The 22,931-nt window shown below is 31.5% G+C and overlaps 1 protein-coding gene across 4 annotated transcripts in view; it reads left to right on the top strand.

Moving 5' to 3' along the window:
- Positions 1-22,931, top strand: part of LOC143063325 (GTPase-activating Rap/Ran-GAP domain-like protein 3) — a 244,878-nt gene that overhangs the window by 204,847 nt on the left and 17,100 nt on the right. For all 4 annotated transcript variants that reach the window (XM_076235403.1, XM_076235402.1, XM_076235404.1 and 1 more), the window contains exons 4-18: positions 1,033-1,117; positions 1,734-1,852; positions 2,694-2,758; positions 3,196-3,286; positions 3,812-3,887; positions 5,197-5,295; positions 6,689-6,792; positions 10,611-10,722; positions 11,017-11,062; positions 14,346-14,452; positions 16,031-16,146; positions 18,555-18,656; positions 19,284-19,358; positions 20,835-20,898; positions 22,282-22,329. In XM_076235403.1, coding sequence (XP_076091518.1) covers positions 1,033-1,117; positions 1,734-1,852; positions 2,694-2,758; positions 3,196-3,286; positions 3,812-3,887; positions 5,197-5,295; positions 6,689-6,792; positions 10,611-10,722; positions 11,017-11,062; positions 14,346-14,452; positions 16,031-16,146; positions 18,555-18,656; positions 19,284-19,358; positions 20,835-20,898; positions 22,282-22,329 — 1,309 coding nt within the window. The remainder of the gene's footprint in view (positions 1-1,032; positions 1,118-1,733; positions 1,853-2,693; positions 2,759-3,195; positions 3,287-3,811; positions 3,888-5,196; positions 5,296-6,688; positions 6,793-10,610; positions 10,723-11,016; positions 11,063-14,345; positions 14,453-16,030; positions 16,147-18,554; positions 18,657-19,283; positions 19,359-20,834; positions 20,899-22,281; positions 22,330-22,931) is intronic.

The raw sequence follows: 22,931 nt of genomic DNA, 5'->3' as shown, positions 1-22,931 counted from the left end.
ACGGCCAGACGCTATTTTGTAGTTATACTGCGGCTAAATATGACTACAGTTATAGTTACGAAATGTTAACAAAAAAAACTATCACTAGATCTAAATCCCTAAACGAACTCCAAATTATGAGGGAAAATGACGAATCTAGAAATCGACATTACATGAAATACCTCTTTGCTACGTACGTTAGCTGGAAGAAAAAGACGACGGGGAGTGTTCTAGCTTCAGTGTAATTTATTTTTCATCTGCTTATGATAATGTTCCAGAAGAAGATGGATGGCCATTTCACCCTATTTAAAAAAAAAAAGAAAAAAGTGATAATTATATACTTGCAAATTAATCTACAATTTTACATATATCCGAAATTAGAACGTTGTTATAAAATGTTACGTACATTGCTCTTGAAAAAACCCAAATCATTCACGAAAAACGCGTAGAATATCAAATGGAATAAAAAGGATGACATTGTATTTGGACAGACAATACGTATATATTTACTTCCGTTAAATTGTTCTCGTCTCTTCTCTTTAGTGACTGTCATAGTATTATCTTCATGTTGTTTCCCCCAAGGAATATAATGTTGATTATAGAATGTTTATGTCTCTATTATGTGTATTCACTAATTGTCTATACTTTGAGCCTGCTAGAATAATACAGACTAACGTTATTTATCCTTTGACTTTTGTGTTGTTGGGTTACTTCTTCATACACGTTATAATGAAAAGATTTTTTAAAAATTCATATCCTGGTCATAAAAGATACTCAAATAAAGAGAATATATTTCTAAAACAATTTTTAACTTTCTTTATTTTCTCTATTTTTTTTAAAGTACCAAGCCCTGTTAATGTCCAATATATGTATTCAAACATATATTGTAAGGTACTAAGCTCGATTAATATGTTTATATATGTCCTATATGTTTTAAAAAGGAACGAAGCCGGGTAATAGTCCAATATGTATTTTTAAGGTACCAAGCCCGGTTATTGTCCTATATGTGTTTTGAAGGTACTAAGCTCGGCTAATAGTCCAATATGTTTTAAGGTACCAAGCCCGGTTAATAGTCCTATACATCTAGAGAATCCAGAATTCCAAACCAGATGGTACTTTAAATATTTTCTAGGAAAACGTAAGTAACACTCTCTATTTTATTTTCGTAATTCAATGGCTTCTGTTTGTTTGGAGATTAAAACTAAATATATGTTAAGAAAGTAAAAAAAAGTTCATATCTTAAAAATCAAATTGTAAAAATTAATTTTGAAACCATTCAGATGTAATGCCGTTTAATATTTCTGCATTTAGAGAAAAAATGTAACTCTGTTTGTTAAATTGAATTATTTATCTATATTTAAATAATATAACACGTTACATTAATTATATAATTGTTTTTCTTGCTATTTTTGTCACATCAAAATAGATATATGGCTTTTTATAGAAATTTGTGCAAGTTTTCTGCATATTTGTTTTTAACAACATTCTCTTAATGTGATAATATAATTGAAATATGGTTTTATAGAATTTTATGCAATCTTTCTACTTTTTTGTTTTTTTACAACATTCTAAGTCTGGAACATTTGTTTTCTGTGGCGATGTTTCCTCGCAGGTGATTGCAACGCAGTTGACAATCACCAAAGATAATCAAAATCATACATTCATGCTTAGAGCTAATTTGAAAGATTATTTTCCTTCGGAAATCTCAATTTCCTTGACAGAAAATAAGATAACTATAGAAATTGATATTTCAGTTCACCAGAATTATGTGGGCACAGATATTGATCGAGAACCATTCCTACTTTCTGTAGTTGTAACTGATGTTAACAATCACAATGTGCAGCAATATAGAGCTATATTATGGTGCAAAAGTGTAAGTTTGTATGTACTAGCAATTATGGTAATCTTAATTGCCAAGAGGAACGGAAAGCGGAGTGTTGCATTTATGACACAAAATAAGGCTAGGGTTTGACCATAACGGTTATAGGAGCAGGTAGGTTCTGTATGTGTTGTCAAGGTTCTGAGTATACACATATGTTGTCAATAATGATAATAAGAGATTACGAAGAAAAGAATAAACTGTATATGAAATGTTTAAAAAAAAGTACATATCTTTTTTTCTTAAGCAATATCATACATGCATTTTTTCATTTCAGAACTTTTGCATTGAACTAATTGTGTGAATACTGTCTTAATTATTATAAGATAAAATGAAATAATAAAAAGAAGTTTGCAAAAGGTGATTGATAACAAGATTGACACTTATTCTGGTTTTATATTGTTATTAGGTTTACTTTTTAAATGAATTTTTTTTCCAGTTTAATATAACTTTTGATGTTCAGGGCTGTATACTATGTGTTGATGAGTAAACACGTATGATGCTACAATGACCGATACCATTAGTGCAGCAGCTCAATCCTTTTAATTGGCATAATTGGTCACTTTATGGTAAAATCTAGAAACTTTACATTATGTTAGTTAAGATGTCAATAAGCATTGTAAGTTATATTTCACAAATTGTTGGTCTGTAGCATGCGCAATAATGGGTTTTAAAGTACCAAAAGACAAGCGCCGTGGTATCGATATCAATTGGTTAACGTTTCAGAATTATGGGATCGAAATTATTAAGGCTGACTTCACCCGGAAAGGTATGCTCACCTTTTAACTGTTAAATTTAATTATACACTTATATAAGATTTGTTATATTTTAACAGGGTGCTAAGAAGATATGCTTGCCTTACAATCAAAGTAAACCTCAAACAGTGAAAGGTATTTTAAGGTGCGTATTGACTGGAAATAGCAAGATAATATACTAAGAATGATTAAATGTGGAAAAAAGAAGCCTTCACGCAATCTGTAAAAGTTGTATTAGTAACTCACTTGTAAATGATGTATAATATAGCTTGATAACAAATTATTATAGCTAAAGTATATCAAATTTGAATATTGTATTTGACGAAAAGCTGGATAGATTTAATGTACATTTAGGATTCGCACAAAATAACCAAGAAATTATATACGTCCTTTATAGATGTTTATCCAAAAAAATGAGGAGTTATACTTCTATTCGAAAAAAGCATATACAAAAGTAGATGATTTACGCTCAAGGTGTTCTTATATAAAGTACCATTCATAATTTACTTTTAATAAACAAACATTGAAATAACGAAGTTAGTTTCCTCTAAAAACGTATTTCAAATATCATTTTCTTTTCAGCCATTTTAATGTCCATAAAACAGAAAGAGGACCAAAAGAAATTTTTGATCCTGAAATTCAGAAAGATTTACTTGTTTTGGAGGAACAAGAGGTTAGTGTTTAAGTAATCTTTAGGTAGAAAGTACAAAATAAGTAATTTATAGGTAAAAATTTAGTTAATTTGAAGAGTTGCCCTTTCATGTAAAGTCTGCAGATCATCAAACTTGATTTGTTTTTATTTTGATGTCGTTATGATTTTTGGTTGTTAAATGTTAAGTTTGATGTGATACATATATATTTTAAGTTTGGTGCGTTATAAACTGTAGGATTCGGTAAATTTTAATATGTTTGGTGTGAAAAGTGAAATGACAAGAAACTTAACTCCGAAGAAAATTCAAAACGAAAAGTCTCTAGTAAAATGGCAAAACCAAAAGATCAAACACACCAAACGAATGGATAACAATTGTCATAAACCTGATTTGGTACAAATATTTTCGTATGTAGAAAATAGTGGAGTAAACCTGATTTTGAAACTAGCTAAACCTCTCATCTTTATGCAAGTTATATCAAATTCCATTATAGTGACAACGATGTGTGTACAAAACAAACAGACATATACAGTGATATTAAATTGTAGGGTTCGGTGAATTTTAAGTTTGGAGTGATATATGCCAAAGAATCTCAGACATGTGATGATGAATTTTATAGCAACGGTAAGGAAGTCATTTTTCTATACTTCTTGTATAATGCTTTATGTGTTTTTTTTTTGCTGTGTTTTACATACACGACATGTTATCACCACCTATACATACTCACTGTAGCCTGAACAAAAGTTCATGATAAGCAAAAGGATTGAGGCATGTAATAAGAAGAATGTGTGTACTTTCAAACTTAATGAAACTATACTGTCTGACAGACAAATTGATAATGACTTTGCTAACATTCATCAGATCATTCCGTACATGATGTTTAGACAGACTAAAAATATACTAAAACTAAAATACTCCAGGAAAATTGATGGCTTACATTTTTTTTAAAATTTTATTCAATTACGAAATCGTGCAAAACATGTGATCGGCTGTTTTAAAAGGATATTTTGTCTGCTTTTATAAATATCAATACTAGAAAAACGTTAATGAATTACCAACGAATTTGTCAAGCGAAATTTCCAAAATGGCAGACTAGACCCTTGGTTTTCCCGTTTGAATGGTTTAACACTAGTAATTTTGGGGCCCTTTATAGCTTGTTGTTCGGTGTGAGACAATGCTCAGTGTTGAAGGCCGTACATTGACCTATAATGGTTTACTTTTATAAATTGTTATTTCGATGGAGAGTTGTCCAAAAGAGATGATTTCAGCTTTCCAATTGTGAACTTTCTATTTCTAAGTAGCAACATTCCAGCAGCACCTGCATACGAGGTATATATCTCCCAATTGATACGATATCCCCGTGCTTGCATTTCCTATCATGATTTTCTTGATAGAGGGTTGCTGCTCACAAGGAAGCTATTAAACCAAGAGTTCCAAATGGTGAAGTTGAAATCATCCCTTCGTAAATTTTCCGGACGCCATCACGAGTTGGTTGACCGTTATGGAATAACCGTTTCACGAATGATATCGGATATGTTCCTTACTACAATCCCCTTCCCGTTCATGAATTTGACCTACCGAATTAGACTATTTACCGGATTTGTTATCACATAAACAACACGACGGGTGCCACATGTGGAGCAGGATCTGCTTACCCTTCCGGAGCACCTGAGATCACCCCTAGTTTTGTGGTGGGGTTTGTGTTGTTTATTCTTTAGTTTTCTATGTTGTGTCAGGTGTGCTGTTGTTTGTTTGTCTTTTTCTTTTTTAGCCATGGCGTTGTCAGTTTGTTTTAGATGAGTTTGACTGTCCCTTTTGTATCTTTCGTCCCTCTTTTGTTTCAATGGCACTCACACTACATCTTCCTATATCTATTGACAAAGTATTACTGAAATATCAAGATAATTTCCTAGTTTTAATCATCTATTTTCAGAACACAACACGAAAGCCTTTAAGAATTTCCTTGAACTTATTGGTGCTACCATTGTTTTAAAAGGATGGGACAAATTCAAAGGCGGCCTTGATGTTAAAGGTAACTATTCATTTGTGGTCAAAATTTTTATGTCACCGATCGAGATAATAAAACATAGAAGTACCGTAGTGCTTTGTCAAAAATAATAAAAAGCCAAAAAGACACTTTATATACGTTGAAAAATATAACACTGGATCAACTCTACAATTTGATATATATATATAACGTAATAAACGTTACCAACGGTAGTGTCGCCAAGGACATTGTTAAAACGTCGCCTGAAGATTGCCAGAAGGCATGAAAGCGCTAGTGACAATATTTTAACGAACTGTTTTTATTTGATGTGAAATGTAGTTTGCGAATTTTGGTTTTTTAATATATATATATAGATATAACTCGTCTAAACATCAACCCAACAATGTTAGATCTGTAAATTTGCTTTCGCAAATTGTTTGTTCTTCCCTCGCCGGGATTCGAACCCATGCTCCTGAGATATAGTGACACCATATCGCCTGCACTGTAACCGGTGCGCTAGACCACACGACCACCTGGGCTTCATAAAAATGAAGCTTTCGGTGGCCGGGTGTTAGTACTTTCCACGTCAGTTTTAATCAGGCGTCGTACTTCAGTACATGACATAAAAGGCATGAAGATGTTATTTTTACAGATCAGCTAAATTATCTATAGTTAAGGATCCTACAAATTAAGGTAAACTACTATCACAGAAATAACTATATTTATAAGTATGTCTGAACCAGTGAGAACTCTACAACAGATTTATCCATCGGATCACCAGTAGTGATGGTGATACATGTCTGTGTACATTCTAAATATACAAATCGTCTAAACATCAACCAAACAATTTTAGATCTGTAAATTTGCTTTCGGAATTTTTTTGTTCTTCCATACAACACCATAAGCTAATAAACACTAATAATCGTTAATAGACGACTTTATGGTATTAGTTTTCTCATTGTTAAGGCCGTACGGTTTCATTGCTTTTAATTTTGGAGGATAGTTGTAACACTGACAATCATACCACGTCTTATTTCTGTAAGGACAATGATGTTTTTTTTCGAAAAAAGAAAATTTGTCTGAACCGTTGGCATATTTCAAGTAGTAACACAACAATTCAGCTTTCCGTTATTCATGCATATATTTAAAATCCAGGAAAAGTATTGCAGTATTGGATTCGGCGCTACCTTAAGAAAGATTTTTGAACATTATAATACAACTTTTATCTATGTTTCGTGCCCTCTCTTGTAAAGTAAACATTATATAGGAAGGCCTATCATATCTATGACGGGATTATTAGGCCTCCATTTGTTATTGTTTATTTTGCTTAAGATATTTTAGAGATGATTGTCTACTCATTACATATTCCGTTGTCATTTTACTGTACGCGTTTTAATTGTAAGTTTTGTTGATAAAGTAATCTATTTTTGTTTTACAGCTGATTCTACAGGTACGGAGTCTGTGTACACAGTTTACGAGGGACACGAAATAATGTTTCATGTATCTACAATGTTACCACATTCCAAAGAGAATAAACAACAGGTAAGAGATCTTACAAGCGACATACAAGTAGTTTAGCTATTAATAAATGAACATCTTAGCATAAAGATCATTTAAAAAGAACAATTAAAATAGCAAAGGCGTTTACTACTAAAAATATGTTTTGGTCAATGTAATTAAAACATTTCTGATCTTTATATGCTAAAAGTTCTTTTCAATCAATATAGTAAATGGTTAAGTACAAAATTATTTTTTGGTAAAGAATTTATGTTCTAATGAATTCTAACGAAACACGAAATGTCCTAAACACTATATTTTATTGTCTGGAATTTTTTTGAATTACTAGTACACGATATTGTTTTTGCATTTATAGTATTTGCAGGTTTCTATGAAATACTATTTTCTAATCATTTCATATTTTATATGCTATCTTTTCAAAATATTCTCAATTTGAAGTTTGACATTTCTGTTTAGAAAGGTTATAATAACAAAACGATATCTTATTTCAAAAGTTGAAAAATTATTCGTGTTATTAACATTTGAAATTTAACATACAATGAATTTATGTTGCACATGTTAATAAAAGCAGATCACTTTGTTTTGAAAGAAACACAATATACAATAATAATTTATTAACGTCTCACCATCAATAATACAGTATACACATTTCACATTATAAAAGTAAACCTTTTTAAAATTATTAATGCCATTCTAAAAGAATTATGAGAGACGGATTAAAAGGAACTAGTATTTACAAATTTTCAAAAAGCAATTATAAAACCAAAGTTAAATCATAAAACATATTTACATCAATTATCGGTATAAAAAACGTCGTCTACGGTCTAAAATAAGCTTGCAGGTTTTGGCACATTTTTGTATCACATTAATATTATCACTCGCTAAAATAAATGAAAGTTTCAAAGAATTCGGCAATAGACTAAAATTTTCGTTTTCAAAGTTTAAAAACTTATACAGTTCGTCTCTAAGATCGTCGTATAACGGACATTCAGTCAATACATGCTCCTCGTTTTCAATTTTATCGTCACAAACAAAACAAGTTCTTTGATCTATTGGAAGACTCTCGTAGCGTCCTGTCTCCACACGTATTGGGGCAACACCACAGCGAAACTGAGAGTATGCTCTTCTGTGCGACGGTATTATAAGTTTATCTACGTAAAGTTCTGTATATACATCCTGTCTAAATGTTCTATATGTACGTAGTTTGTTACCTCCTGGTCCATTTCGTCTGGTAGTGTCTTTATGCAAATCTTCATTTCATTTCTGTTTAAAGTCGGACATAAGTTTTACATGTATAGCATTGTTAACTTGCTGCTTATCAATATCAGTGTCAATAAACAAGTTCGCTATACCACATGATTCGAATAGACTATAAATTCTAAAGTTTGAGTTTTTGCACACTCGATGACGTCTGAAATTCTGCTCTGCCCAATTGTCTATTTTCTTATTTATCCTATTCTCATCCATATATCGTAGCCGATTCCAATAGTTTATGATTACCCGCCATTGTTTCACAAACGGTGGTGTCCATCCCGAATCTCCATTTACTGCAACGTTTGGGGTATAACGACCAACTCCCATGAAAAAACGGATGGCTTTGTTTTGAACTGCATTTATACACGAGAATGACTTATCTCCCCATATTGCCGCACCGTAACTAATAGTACTCCAAACCATAGAGTCGTACAGCTTTGTAAAAGTTCCAAAAGGTAAACCTACAAGTCCCTTGTATTTCGATATTACAAGTCCAAGTGCTCGACTAGCTGCTGCTGCAACGTATTTTGCCATGACGTTATAGTCCAATTGTTCTGTAAAAACTAAGCCTAAATATGTGTAACGTTCTACTGTCTGTAAAATGTGGTTTCCGCAGTGAAAGATTGTTTGACTTCTCGGGAACGAATTTGGCCGAAAGTGGACTATATTTGACTTATTGTCGTTTATTGTCATCTTGTTATCGGTACACCATAAATCCAATGCATCAAGTAGTGTTTGTAGCTCTGTTTCTGTGTTTGATAAAAACACTAAATCATCGGCATAAAGTAACATGGAAACCTTTTCCCCATCGATGTCAATGACAATATCTAGTGAATCAATATATGTAGCTAATCCGTTTATATACAAGTTGAAAAGTAATGGCGACAATAAACAGCCTTGTTTAAGACCACATTGAACGTTAAACCAATCTGTCTGATGTCCATTAATGCGAACACAGCATTCCACGGACTTATACAGAGACAAAATAGCGTTATAAATATTCCCACATATACCAAGGTCGAATAGTTTCTGGAATAACATCGCTCGATTTATCCCGTCATATGCCTTACGAAAATCAATAAAAGCCACGAACGTCGATAAACGTTTCAATTTCCTAGTCTCGATTATTGATGTTAACGATTTAATGTGATCAATTGTACTGCGCCCTTTCCGGAATCCGTTTTGACTGTCATGAAGAATGTCATTTTCGTTCTCCCATTTTACTAGCCTGTTATTAAGTATATGACAGTATAGTTTATAGCACACTGGTACCAACGTTATACCTCGGTAGCTCATTGGGTCTTTCGGATTTGATGTTGACGATTTCGGGATTGGGTTTATAATTCCCTTTGTCCACGTTGTAGGGATAATTCCACTCGAAAAACACTTGTTAAAAAGTTTGTGTAAAAAGTTCAGTAAACTTGGGACTTTAAGGATTTCTGCCGGTATTTCGTCCACGCCAACGGCTTTGTTACGTTTTAGGCTACGCACAGCGTTCACTACTTCAAAACTTGTGATTTCATTATTCATTTCAATCTCGGTATCAAGTCTTTGGTCCATTACGTATTCTGAATTGACAGTTTCTGGGTTTAGCAAACTACAATACGCACGTTTCCATTCCGAAACCACTGCTTCACGACCATGGGCTATGGTTCCGTCCGGCAATTGAACCGACATAGGTATAAGTTTTCTTCGTTCTGTACCAACACCAATACGTCCGATTTTTTTCCAAAATTCGGTATGATTAGTCGTTTCCATGTCGTCTATTTCAACCATTTGTTTTCTCCAATGTGTTCGTTTCGCCCTCTGTGCTTCACGGTCGAAGGTTTTCCTTTTATCATTGAATTCAATTCGACACTGACGCTTTCTTGAATCAGATTTACTCCCAAGCATGGCTTTCTCTGCGACACAGACATTATTCCATAGTTGTGTGAGTTTATCTGTCCACCACGGTTTTTTAATTCGTCGTCTTTTGTTGCTTAATAACCCGGATGACATTTTAATCACTTTATAGCTTAAATTTTCCGTCATTTCGACTTTCAATAAATTCACAAAATCACTATAAATTTGATCAATTTCAGAACAATTTGCACTTTGCACTTCCAATGATGAAATTAAATCTTCTATTTTATGTAAATGTGTTGCTAAGAATGAGCTGGGAATATTATTAAGATCGTACTTTTTATATTCACAAGTATTAATTTCTTCATTCATATTTCCTCGCACAATTTTATCAATATTTATATTCCATATCAACATTGAGTGGTCCGGTTTCGACACGCGTGGATCGGCATATTCTAATAATTTGTGCTTTTCTAATAATTCTGACATAGTAATAACTTCAAAACTTTCAAACAGATTAAGAGATTCATAAGGAACGATGCAGTAATCCACCACAGATGAACCAAGCTGAGAGACATACGTATAGTTATTTTTAACACAATTTCGTCCATTTAATATACATACACCAAAAACATATTGAAACAAACACAAACTCAAACACAAAAACATAAAAATGAATTAGACTGAATACAAGAACAAATAAAAACTTTTATTAATGTTTGATATCATTTCCTTTTCTATTTTAGGTTGAACGAAAACGTCATATTGGAAATGATATTGTAAATATTTTATTTTATGAATGTGATTCACCCCAGAAGTGTAATTTTAAACCTTCTATGATGAAAACTCGATTTACTCGTATCCTTACAAAACATAAATACACCTAAACAGTCATAATTTGAAAACTGTAAGTAATTTGATATATTTGATTTGTATAGCAATGTATAGTGTGAAGATTATGATAATTATTATGTTTAGGCTGGCAATTCACTTGTTCATGCTTCTGACTTGAAAAGTAATTTATTAGCCCACTTTGAGTGTAACTTATAATCAGCTAATCATATTTTCGCAATATTATTTTTGTAAAGGATATGACAATAAACGAAATGTTTAAGAAAATTAAAATAATGTGTTCCTTAATAGCAAATTCAGATATATTTGCTGTTGTTTGCTTTTGTAAAGACGATTTAACATACAGGTAGGTAAAATACGCTACACAGAAAACTTATCCTATTTGAATACAAAAGGCAACTTAAAGATGTACTTAGGTGCGGTAAGGTAAAAATTATAAAATCAAGAATTTAAAATTGATAGTATAAGCTGGTAATGCATTCGTTAAGGATAAAAATAAGCTAAAAATATTGATAGGTCATGGACCTCTTTTTCGAGATATTTGAGCATTTAAAATATGGCGGGAAAAGGCAAACCCGGACTTTTACCTTATATTTGCATTGGTATTATTTGGGTCTCAAAACAAAAGAAAAAAAATCAAGAATCTTCTAAAATTCTAATAAATGACGTTTCATGAGCTTTGTAGTCTTATATGAAAAAATAAATGGGTGTTATGGGGCAAAATATTTTACCTTGTGTTGTATGACAAACACCAAGGAGTCAGAACATTTGACACAAATTCCAAAACCTCACCTAAGTACATCCTTAAATAGAACGATTAATTCTTTGGTATCTCTCTTGTTGATAATAACTAACTAAAGAACTGTTAGATTTGCTATGCTATGCTTTGGTATGGATACTCACAAAGCACCCACCACATTTCATCACTCCTTTGACAATGGAAATCCACAAGTATGTTGATGAAGAAAATATCGATGTCAAAGTGAGTGTGATTAGTTTTAATAATACGAGTGTCAGTACTACTTGAAGTTTAGTAACAATAAATAAAGGCAACAGTAGTATACTGCTGTTCAAAACACGTAAATCGATAGACAAAAAACAAAATCGGGGTAACAAACTGAAACTGAGGGAAACGCAGTAAATGTAAGAGGAGAACAACGACACAACAAAAAAATGAAACACACACAGAAACGGACTTAGCATTAGACTATATCCGATGAGAAAAGTACCGTGACACGTCTTATAGTAATGTCAATTCAAACATATCAATACGATAGTTTTGAAAGAAACGGCCTGTTAACATGTCTATTTAAGAATGTGTTAATTTGTCCAGAGAATTTAAACTGACGTAATACACACAACCGCTTTTAATTTTAATAAATTAACTGTTACAAAACTTTCAATTTTTCGAAAAACTAAGGATTTTCTTATCCCAGGCATATATTACCTTAGCCGTATTTGGCACAACTTTTTGAAATTTTGGATCTTCAATGCTCTTCTACTTTGTACTTGTTTGGCTTTATAAATATTTTCATCCGAGCGTCACTGACGAGTCTTATGAAGACGAAACGCGCGTCTGGCGTACTAAATTATAATCCTGGTACCTTTGATAACTATGTACTCTGATATGTTTTCTTGATATGTCAATTTTACGGAAACGACTGTGATGTCTCGTAATGGCGAACAAATAGTTAAAAGATGTTTGATTATCCAACTTTTTGAAATACCAAATGAATTATTTTTCGACCAAGAGTAACGATATAACACTAATCGACTTTGATTTTCCAATCAAAATTTCAAGTTGTGACTGATTAACTTGAAGAAGAAGTTGTAGTTTGCCGAACGCCCAGTGGCAAATATTTCATAATTTTTTTAGGATGATCAAAGAATCGAATGCTACTGGGATAAATTTGGATGACAGTCATGTTTGGTAACAATCATGATCTGACAGGAGTCCTTCGAGTTATTTTATTGGGTGTTTTTTTTTTGATGAGAGGAGCATGCCCGTCATTGTGATGCATTATTTTAGAATCGGCCTATATGTATACAACCCACGTAGCCAAACAGACTCCTTTTGGGATCCATTCGGTTGTTTTTAAAAATTTGAAATTCTTGTTTTGACATATTATATATTTGACGTGTCTATTTGAATGTGAATTCGGTTGGGGGAACATATATAGTGAAACATATTCAAGTCTTATAAACGAATTCAAGTCTTGTAAAGACCAGCAAGTAAGTAGAGTATAGAATATATTCTGCGTATGAACATGACCGAAGAAACAAAATATGGACAAATATACACTATTCGTAAATAGTAAAAAATATTAAAATGTAACTATAAAGTGAAGCTTTTTTTCTTTTGTTTCTTAGTAAGTACAAATAAATTGTATATTTTCTTACAATGTGCGAATATAAATTCTTATTTTCTTATTTTGCACACTTTTAAATTGAACATTAACGGAAACAATAACTTGTATATGACCGTTCTTTCACAATAGAAGCATGATACACGTAGATTATACACGTGATTTTATCATGTTTATGTGCATCTATTCGTGCATGCACGCGTATAGTAAACAGATTGATTGAAGATAAACAACTACCTGTTCTGTTTATAAATTGTATTATATATACCACTCACTTGATTTGGCCTTCCACCTGTTTTGTTGTGATGACCAATGATTGGTCTTATGAAGACGAAACGGCCTATAACGTTCAAGACTGGTATTTTTGATCAGTAGTTATGACATAAAAATGTGTTAGTGCTGTTTTATTTCCCTTCTTTATTCATGTTATTTCACAACTTTGTCGATTCCTATAGAAATTGTATTGTCAATTAAGTATCTAGATTTCAAGCTTTGCAGTTCATATTTGAATGAGAAAAAAAGACAATTGCTATTGGGTTTAATAAAAAATAAACCGACCTGGCACTTATATATTTATTGATGCTAATTGGATGCTTTTAAGATTTAAAAATACAAGTCTAACGAAGTTTTGTCTTTACTTTCACAGCTCTTTAGTGATTAAGATAGCATTGCTATGTCAAAGACAATTATCAGATAATGACATGTCTTGGTCTACAAATGTCGTAGTTATATGGTGTTTTACAGCTTTTATCCTTTTCTAAAGAGTTCTAATTAAACACATTTTGAAGTAAACAGTTCTGCGTGTTAGTGCTTTGTGTCAAACAGTTGTATTTCTTTTAAAATTTGAAGTAAAACTGACATTCGTAATTTAACAACTTATCAAACTCCCTTTGATATCATTTTTCCGCGTCAAAATAGTTCATGATGTTCTATGTAACAGTTTACAGACTACTTTGTCTTGTATATTTAAATGGAGTATAATTGAGTAATTGAGTCCTTCATATACTAAGTAAATCAATTTGTATTAGTTTGAAAGATATGCATTCATTTCATCGTGTTTCCCAAATTAAAATTTAGGTTATGTTTGATTTCTTGTTACGTTAATGGCAAATGCACGTGCCCTTTTTATGATATATCATTTTGATAATAGAATTATAAGTTTCAGTATTTAATTGTTCATTTTTTTCTTTAATTGTCGTTACGTTCTATTTGCTTTATTGAAGCCATTTGTATATTGTTTATATCTTGTGACATATTTTGCAGATTAAATGTATTATCAGAGGAATCTGTGCCCTTATTCGGTCCTCCACTGCCAACCCCAGCTGTCTTTTCTGATCATCAGGAATTCAGAGATTTTCTATTAGTTAAATGTAAGTTTTGACATTCTAAGTGAATTAAATTAAGCATGAAAAACCATAATGCATTGTTGTTTTTCGATCTTAATATGCCACATTAACACAACTGTTCTATCGTTATAAGATGTCATAAAGTATTGTTAAAATACCTATCTAAAAGGCACAAATCGAAATCCATACAAATGACAAGTTCAAGCGTTTGAAAAGCGATATACTACTCACTGCTGCCTTTAATTATCAAACAACAGAGCGAATAAAAGAAAGATTCAAACATTTTGATAATCTAAGAATAAAAGAATTTACTGAATATCTCTTGATATGATGTCTTGTTTTTACGCGTTTCTCAATATTTAGACATAGCGGGGGTTGAATAAAAAGCTTGTTTTCATAAACACTTATTAAGACAACGAAAACTTAAATTAAATTGGTTATTTAGACGAGTTATCGTAGGAATATCAATAGAAATATTCATTGATTTAATACTGCAATCGGATGTTGAACGGATATCTAAGTCTGATTTTGAATTAGATGATTACTTACTTTTTGTTGTTCAGATAAGACGACCAACATTAGAATATTTAATGTATTTTGTTTGATGTGGTCATTGTTTTTGTCGATACATCACAGAGATGAATCAAGCCAGCAAGATATTAAAACAAAGATGATTTCATTTAATTTTCATAATCAAAAATTTATCCGATACATTGTGTTAAGGGGTATTGACAGTCAGATAAACATGACAAACTGGATCACTTTATTGGCAAAACATCATTACAAAATACGAAAAAGAAGATTTTGTAAGATCACTTGAACGAGGCAGCAACTTTGTAACACACAAACAAAATGTTTTCTATGTTTTGCTTCATTTTAACATTTCAGAGTAGTATTTCATTTCAAATATGCTTACTAGTATTTGGTACATATATTGTGCAGTTCAAGCAAATTTGGAGGAAAAAAGAAGAGAAAACTACCGTATACAAATCATAATTTCATCGCTTTGTTACATGGATTTCGCTTGCATATTACTTTATTTTCAGTCCAAGGAAACATTTAATATGAAAAAAAAAATACTTAAGAAAATACGTGATTGACAGAAGAACACGTTATTTGATATTTGAATATCCGAAAACTCAACAAAATAAACAAAAATATATTGATTAAACGTATTACACATTTCAACGTCCTTCAGTATTTCAACATAATTGGCGTTGTACTACAACAAGAAAAATGGTCTGGTTTTTTTTCTATCTATTTAGATGGTTAATACGTTATCCACTTTTTTGATTAAGTGACACGACAAACAAAACTGAACAATATTTTTGTTTTAATAGTAAAAGTATAAAGTTATTTTATATTTGCGCAGTACGTCTAATAGATATATAAAATGAAGCGAAAGAAAACAACATAAGACATGTCATGCGTCCGTATCTGTTTTCCAGATTTAACCTTCACAAGGAACGCTTGATACTGAATTTCTATAAGCTAATGATGTATAAAAAATTAAACGATCGAGATAAATGACAAAAAGAAACTGTTACTGTACATGTTATCAGCACTGAAGAATTTACATGTTTCCAATATATTTCGTTTCAGTGATAAATGGTGAAAAAGCAGCAGTAAATAACCCACTTTTCACACAGAAAAGAGAACGAACGTTAGACATGCTTATTAAAAACTTACATCAAGAATATATGTCAGAAATCAATAAGGTAAGTATATAACTATAGGTAGAAATTCAACAGATTGTCAGAAGGATTATCACCATAATCAAATTAGCTGGAACCACAAAAAAAAGTATGATTGGGAATCAATAGGTAAACAGTAAAAAATAGAACTTCTAACAACAAAGTAATTATATTCAAATTAATCTGTGTACTTTTTTGTATTTTATTTTACGCCATTTAGTCTCAGGTTAGATCAGTTTTTTACATTCCCCTTTTTTCTTTGATTAATATTGTATTTATGTTGTGTCATAGATCAAATTATTTTGTTCGGTGTATGTTTTCTTTTCTTTGTTAATATGTCTGTTTGATCGTGTTAAGCATTTCAAATAATATTTGATAGTGTGTCTTTCTATATTGTAATGTTACACCACTGTTTTGGGTTAAAGTGAAGGTTAGTTGAATTTGTTTGCACCTTTCATAAGTCATGAGCCTGTTGTTCATTTGTTGTCGTTTGTTGATGTGTGTCATCAGTGTTTATCGTTTCACATTTTATATAAAGATTAGACCGCTTGTTTTTATGTTTGAATTGTTTTACGCTAGTAATTTTGATGCCTGTTTATCTGGCTGTTCGACGTGAGTCAAGGATTCATATTGAAGGCCGTAGTTTGACCAATAATTGTTTACTTTAGACATAGTATGACTTGGATGGCGAGTTGTCTCATTGGCACTCAAACCACATCTTCGTATTTCTATAAACTCTTTTTTGAAGTAAAACGCATTTCTATAATATATGTGTCACATGTTACCATATCCCCATGTAATAAACAAATTATGTGCTTCTTTTCATCATCTATGACATAATATAAATGACGCTTGTCACTTTACTTGCTTGAAATGAGCAGCTCAATGGTTGCAACTAGTGCAACTGAAACTGTCACTTACTGAAACTCCGGGGTTACACCATCGAATTTAATTTGGTTCAGATTTTTTTATATGTTAACTGTGAAGTGTTTTTGTAGTCTCTATCTTTGGTGTGTTTCGTTTGACAATAGTGTTTTCTGTGTTTTAGGGACGAATGGATTGTAATTGTCCTCTGATTGTTTCCCTTCTTTATAAATTAGTCTCAAAGCAATGACAACAAAAGAAGACGTTAATCATTCATCGAAAAATTTTTACGCATTGAATACCCCTTTGGCTGTACCACATAGGTTATTAGGCAATTCATTCTAGTGAAATCATATATCGTCTAAACGGAAATAATTGGTTTTTTTTCAAGGACATATGTATTAAAGAGTGTAATTGTAAATTCAGGTAGTTAAGTCTTAACGCAGCAGTCTAATAGCTCACATTCACAACGAGTAGTAAGAACCTAACATAGTAACAGATATCGCCAGTCATTAGCATCATGTTTGAAATATTATACTTAAAATATATAAAATGTGTCAGTAACTATCATTTTATATCTTATCTGGCATTTACAAGTTTTATACTGAACAATAGAAATAATTGACACTTTGACAGCATAAATAATTACGATGAGTGAAAGTAAACGCAAAAGGTATGACATGACTTTTAGCCAATACTTCAAATTAAGCTGAAAAAGGTCTAACATATCCTGTTAAATCTACGGAATGTGTTATAACATTTACAAAACACTGCATGTACAATCACACTTAATCAATCACTGTTGTATTTGAACTATCCCAGTTTCATAACGTGGACTACACTTGAATCAATTTATAAGTTTATAAGGAGACAGGATTTGTCGATACAACTTCTCGCAAATGTTGAACACTTCTTTAAAGACATTTCTGAATATTAATTCACCAACGTTTTTCAAGAGTAAAATATAAATCAGTAAGTATGTAACAAGATTATCAGTTGTAATCTGGTTGCTAGAATATCAGTATCGACATGACCAGAGTGTTCAACTCTGTTGATCAATACATATCTATTTATGACAAGTGTATTAACATCAGTAACAATTTCAGTTTAAATGCAGACAATATTAATGTTAATATAAAATGTCAACAAAAAACAAATTTGAGTTGCTTCCCTCTTAAGGGCATCGTGATTCAAAATATTTTAAAACTTTTTTTCCATCGAGCTGAGAAAAACTCTGTAAAGTCTACATTTTACGAAAATACGTTTTTATACTCACCCTAGGGCCATTCTGTTTATCAATCTTTCATTCGTCTGTTTGTTCGTCTGGTCCACTCCAGGTAATCTTCTTGGTTTAGGTATTTTTTTGATGATTTGGTCGTCCAATCATCTTGAACCTTAATACACATATTTCCTATGATGTAATTTCTGTCCATAGAAAATGATCATGCAAGTGAAGCACTTGTGTACTATGAACACATTCTTTATATGTTGAGTCTTTGTACCTTTGGCAATTTCATTTACATTTTATAACTACTAAGCAACGTGTAATTTATTATATTATATTATAGAATAATCTGCTGTATCGTCGTGCATTTAGTGACGTCATACAAGATGTTCAAAGTTCACGGAAAGAAGAAGCTAGACGATCGGAGTTTGTACGTGTAGGCCAGGTAAGGAATTGAATACTAGTATACCGTATTTATGTGCATAGATAAATATAATCTACCAAATTTAAGAACAAATTTTTAGAAATGTCACTTCATTTATAAATAATTGATCTTTGTAAAATGATGATTTGTCTTGATCTAATATTATATGGTCATGTTGAAAAAGATAAAAAAAAAAGCCATGAATAGAAAATAATTGTTTGAAACATTTAGATCAGGTACTCCACTGAAAATACCATATATGAAATGTATAGTTATATTTTCAAGTCTTTTCTATTTTAATTACAATAAAGACTAGAGCTAAAGTAATTCAATACACCTGTACATCAGACAGGGGTAGTCCATATGTATTTGTCTTTTGGTTTTTATGCATGATTTGTAACAAGATTCTAAAGGTATGACAAATAAAGGCAACAGTAGTATACCGCTGTTCAAACTAAAATAAAACTGTTTATCAAGTTAAAAACTTGAAATGTACTTAGTATGCATCAACTACCTTTGGGATCTTTTTGTATAACAAAATTGATAAATCAATATATAAACCTTTACTTTATATACTAGCATTTAGGTTTTGCTGTGACGCATGCATTTCTCATGTTGTCTAAATATTTTTTAATCAAACTTTTACAGACTTTAAAGTTGAAAACAATTATAAAAGGTGACGCACCAACAAGTACAGTCACCACAGGTATATTGAAAAGAGAGGTTAGTATTGCTTAAATGTTTCAGGTAATAAACCTTTTTACTTTGAACAGTTGATTTATCAATATGAAGGATTTTCTTATCCCAGGAGTAGATTACCCTAGCTGTATTTGGCACAACTTTTTGCAATTTTCGGTCCTTAATACTCTTCAATTTTTTTACTTTTTTGGCTTTTTAAGTTTTGGTATGAGCGTCACTGATGAGTCTTTATGAAGACGAAACGCGCGTCTGGTGTATTTAATTATAATCCTGGTACCTTTATAACTATTTGACAATTTTTTAATATATGATATTAAAAAAGATCTATAATTCGTAGTTGACTGACTATATCACATTTTCAGTAAAGAATATTATTTAAGATATCTATATCGTTCAATATTATTTAATCAATATAGTTAAAGTTACAAAATAAAAATTTTCACTAGTTATCGGCAGGAGAATAAATATTCATATAATATCTTCCGCCCCTGTTTTGCCTTTTTGTGGTATGATCAATTCTATATTATTATATTGAATATTTATTGATCAAAATGCAAGAATTAAGAACTGTGTTCAATTCAAAGAAACACAACCCTGTTAGCGTTCTTGAATTACCAAAAATCTTTAGAAAACATATCCAGTGTGCGCGCAGTGATAACTCTAGAAACGGATCTGATGTATTTAATAAAAGCGTTGTGCATGCTTCGCCTTTCAAAATAGTAATATAATATTAATACCGAATTCCAAGGCAAAATCAAAAGTTCAAACCCATTAAACAATGGAAAAACAACTGTCATATTCCTGACATATGGGTTAAGACAGTTCTTATGTAGAAAATAGTGATTTTAATCCTTGTTTTTATTATAGCTCAACGTCTTGTTTGTATGACAGTCGCCACAAACTTCCATACATAAAGGCAACAGTAGTTCACCGCTGTTCGAAAATCATCCATCGATTGAGACAAAATAAAATCCGGGTTACAAACTTAAACTAAGGGAAACACATCGACTATAAGAGGAAAACAATGAAACAAAAGAAACACTAAATTAAACAAAAAACAAACGACAATGCAACACACACAGAAACGAACTATAAGAACCATAATATTGACAACATTTCGTGAACAAAACAAACAAATATTATAGGTAAAATTGTAAAAAAGTAGGGTACAGCAGCCAGCATTGTGGTAGAATCTTAATCACTATAAACACAAACGCATATGTCAACAAAGAAAAATAAAATGACATAAAGACAAAGCTAGTTATAGAAACAAGAATACCAAAAATTACCAAAGCACAACAATACAATGACATGATGTATTGAACAACGTCAAAAAGAATATTACCATAAAATAAACTAAACAGCAAAGGTTATTGATGTACAGAGACAAATAAAAGAACACGATACGTAATTACAACTAATCGTGCTTAAGTTTATTGATTTACAAAATGGCTGTTTATAAAGGAATTACTTTATATCAATGGTTATCTTATCTTTCAGCCATGGGAACCTCAGGAATGTTTCAGTGAAATAAAAAATCAAATTATATGTGGAGATTCATGGGGTAAGTGGAATTCTATCAACTCAGGTACTTTGTTTTGGCTCTCAAATACAAACAGAAACTAAAGAAACAACAATTGAAAACAATAATATAAAAACCAATGTAGAGAGAAAATTACAAAAAAATGAATAGTACATGGTGGGTGGTTTGGCTTGGTTTAATGACATGCAAAACCGACTATGAAATAGCGGATGTCCGTCCGTCGTCCGTCAATCTGTCCGTCTGGTATTAGAGGCGTACTTCAATAACAAAAAATAACCAGGTTTTAATGATATTAATATCATACATTTACACCAGCTATGAAAACAACAATTAATTTACCTTATGTGCCCAACGCTTTTTTCTGGATTTATGGTCATCGGGAACGGTCGACGCCAAATATCTTAAAGCCACGGAAGTTACTACTGAATGAGACTCATTACCGAATATGTACTAACATGAGCAGTACAACACGACGGGTGCTAAATGTGGAGCATGATCAGAGCAAATGATATCATCTGACATAAGTCAATCAGCAGCAGGATGTCAGAAATGTTTTAAAAGTTTTTGAAGATCCAATTAAAATCTATGATTAGCTATTTCCCTTGGACATATTATATGTTTGCAACAAGAGGGACATTAGAATTTTGTTCTTTTATATCTTTAATATCAGACAATATTATGACAATCAGAAATGTGTTCGTCTTAGAAGCAAATCAATCTAAATGTACTAATTCCATTTTTGCAGCCAAAAAGTGACATTACAGATATATAGTGAATACAGCTGTTTAATAGTCATAAATCGACTAAGCAAAAACAAATCCGGGCAACAAAGTAAAACTGAAGGAAACACATCAGCTAAAAGAGGAAAACAATGGAACAACAGAAACATTGAACTAAAACAAAAACAATCGCCAACATATAGATACAGACTGAAAACATACATATATTAAAAACATGAATCAATACTCATCTTTCGGCGATATGTACTGTAAAGTGTTAAAGCCATTTGTTTATATCAAACTACATATAGTGGTGTCATGCAATTCTTCATTTACAAAATTAATTGTGAAACTAAAACAAAATCATTGATTTATTGGCGCAGGAAATGAACATGGTGCATGAAAACCTTTAATAATGCATAATCCATATTTAAATACATGACTCATTCAAAACTAAAATAAACAATCAGGAAACAACACAGGCATAAAATTATAATTTGACGTTTTCACCTCTTACAAGTTTCGAATCATATTTTTAGACATTGTTCAGAGTTGCACAAATATTCTTTATTTGAGTATTTGATATATTCGCTTTATACTGTAAAAGAAAAAAAAACAAAAAAATATAAAACTAATCTGTAACATGACATTTTCAGCAATGTTCTTACTTTTTTTTCTTTTTTAGGGGATAAATTATTGATAGTGACAGATACTGGTGTGCTTTTGTTAGAAGGTCGGTATAGTGTTGCTATTAGAGCATTTGCATTATTCAAGTATTTGCTGGCGTATCCGTATCGACGTATCGTATAACACGTATATGAGAAAAGGATAAATTAAGTCAAGTTGGTCCCGATGAAGATATTATGTAATGCATTTTATTTTAATTGAGATCGGGGTAAAATCATTATTGTAAACAAATCTTTTCGATACGTATACGTCGATCCGTGCACGTACGTATCCTATTACGTGAACAATGCAAATGCCCTATTAATAATCATATTTAAAATCTGATCATGTCGTATTTCACTACTACTGTAATGTTTAGTTCTCATTGTTTATTACTGGATCTTTTGTTGACGAATTCCTAAGCCTCCAATTCACTGACTAAAATCATTATCAATGTTTTCAAATCAATTCAATCAGAAAACAAACAGAAGAAAGGAGATGCGAGGAAAACGTCGCAAATTTAATGCACATGCAACGTATGTTCATAATATTATTTAAATGTCATTGAAAAATACAAGAACTACAAAAGTAAAATAATAACACAATTCTATGAGGAAACAACCTCATATCAAATTACCTTATAGAAAGTTCTTTAACATTAGTAGATTG

This window comes from Mytilus galloprovincialis, chromosome 2, assembly GCF_965363235.1.
Source record: "Mytilus galloprovincialis chromosome 2, xbMytGall1.hap1.1, whole genome shotgun sequence".
Classification (NCBI taxonomy): Eukaryota; Metazoa; Mollusca; class Bivalvia; order Mytilida; family Mytilidae; genus Mytilus; species Mytilus galloprovincialis.
The sequence above is the reverse complement of the archived record's forward strand: the minus strand, read 5'-3'. Positions and strand labels throughout refer to the sequence as shown.